This window comes from Mandrillus leucophaeus, unplaced genomic scaffold, assembly GCF_000951045.1.
Source record: "Mandrillus leucophaeus isolate KB7577 unplaced genomic scaffold, Mleu.le_1.0 Scaffold451, whole genome shotgun sequence".
NCBI lineage: Eukaryota > Metazoa > Chordata > Mammalia > Primates > Cercopithecidae > Mandrillus > Mandrillus leucophaeus.
Genome location: NW_012104821.1, coordinates 172,584 through 173,283, shown reverse-complemented (window position 1 = coordinate 173,283; position 700 = coordinate 172,584). Strand labels below are relative to the sequence as shown.

General features: G+C 47.1%; 1 protein-coding gene across 1 annotated transcript in view; it reads left to right on the top strand.

Moving 5' to 3' along the window:
- MUC16 (mucin 16, cell surface associated) overlaps window positions 1-700 on the top strand; it is a 151,112-nt gene that overhangs the window by 55,712 nt on the left and 94,700 nt on the right. Inside the window, exons 30-31 of the mRNA XM_011994314.1 lie at window positions 186-221; window positions 480-570. Coding sequence (XP_011849704.1) covers window positions 186-221; window positions 480-570 — 127 coding nt within the window. The remainder of the gene's footprint in view (window positions 1-185; window positions 222-479; window positions 571-700) is intronic.

Sequence of the window (700 nt, the reverse complement as noted above, 5' to 3'; positions counted from 1 at the left end):
TCTTCGTTATCATGAGAGGCATTCCCTCTGGGCACTCTTCCCTGTTGTGATGATGCTGATAGGAAATCTTTAATGACTCCTGTCCCATGAAACTCATTTAATTGCACTAGGATAGTCCTGAACTCTATTGCGTCCCCCACATCTCCTTAACCCTTACCCAGTCTCCTCCCTCCTTCTCTATACAGGTTTCACCCATCGGACCTCTGTGCCCACCACCAGCAGTGAGTATTCAACTCATGTCCAGATGCCCCTGATTCTATATCAAGTGGAGCAGGAGCTGGCCCCTCCTCTTAAACCCATAAGTCCTCCTCTTGAGCAAATGAGTTGGAAAGGCAGAAGTTACCCAAGTTCCCCTCCGCCCAGCTCCAAAGACAGACCCAGCTCAAGCCCACATGCAGCAGACCTCATACTAGTCTACCTTCTTGCCATTTCTGCCATGAGAGTGTTATCTGCTTTCACTGAAGTGGACTTTTTCTCAGCTCCTGGGACCTCCACAGTGGACCTTGGGACTTCAGAGACTCCATATTCCCTCACCAGCCCCACAAGTAAGCACCAGCCAATGGTATCTGTGTTAGATCATGCCTGATGAATGGAAACATCTGTGTCATTTTCAGTCAAATGAAAATGGAAAATCATAATAAATCTAGTGATACTGAGTGAACCAAAAATATTTATTGGCCACCTACAGTGTTCCAGACCC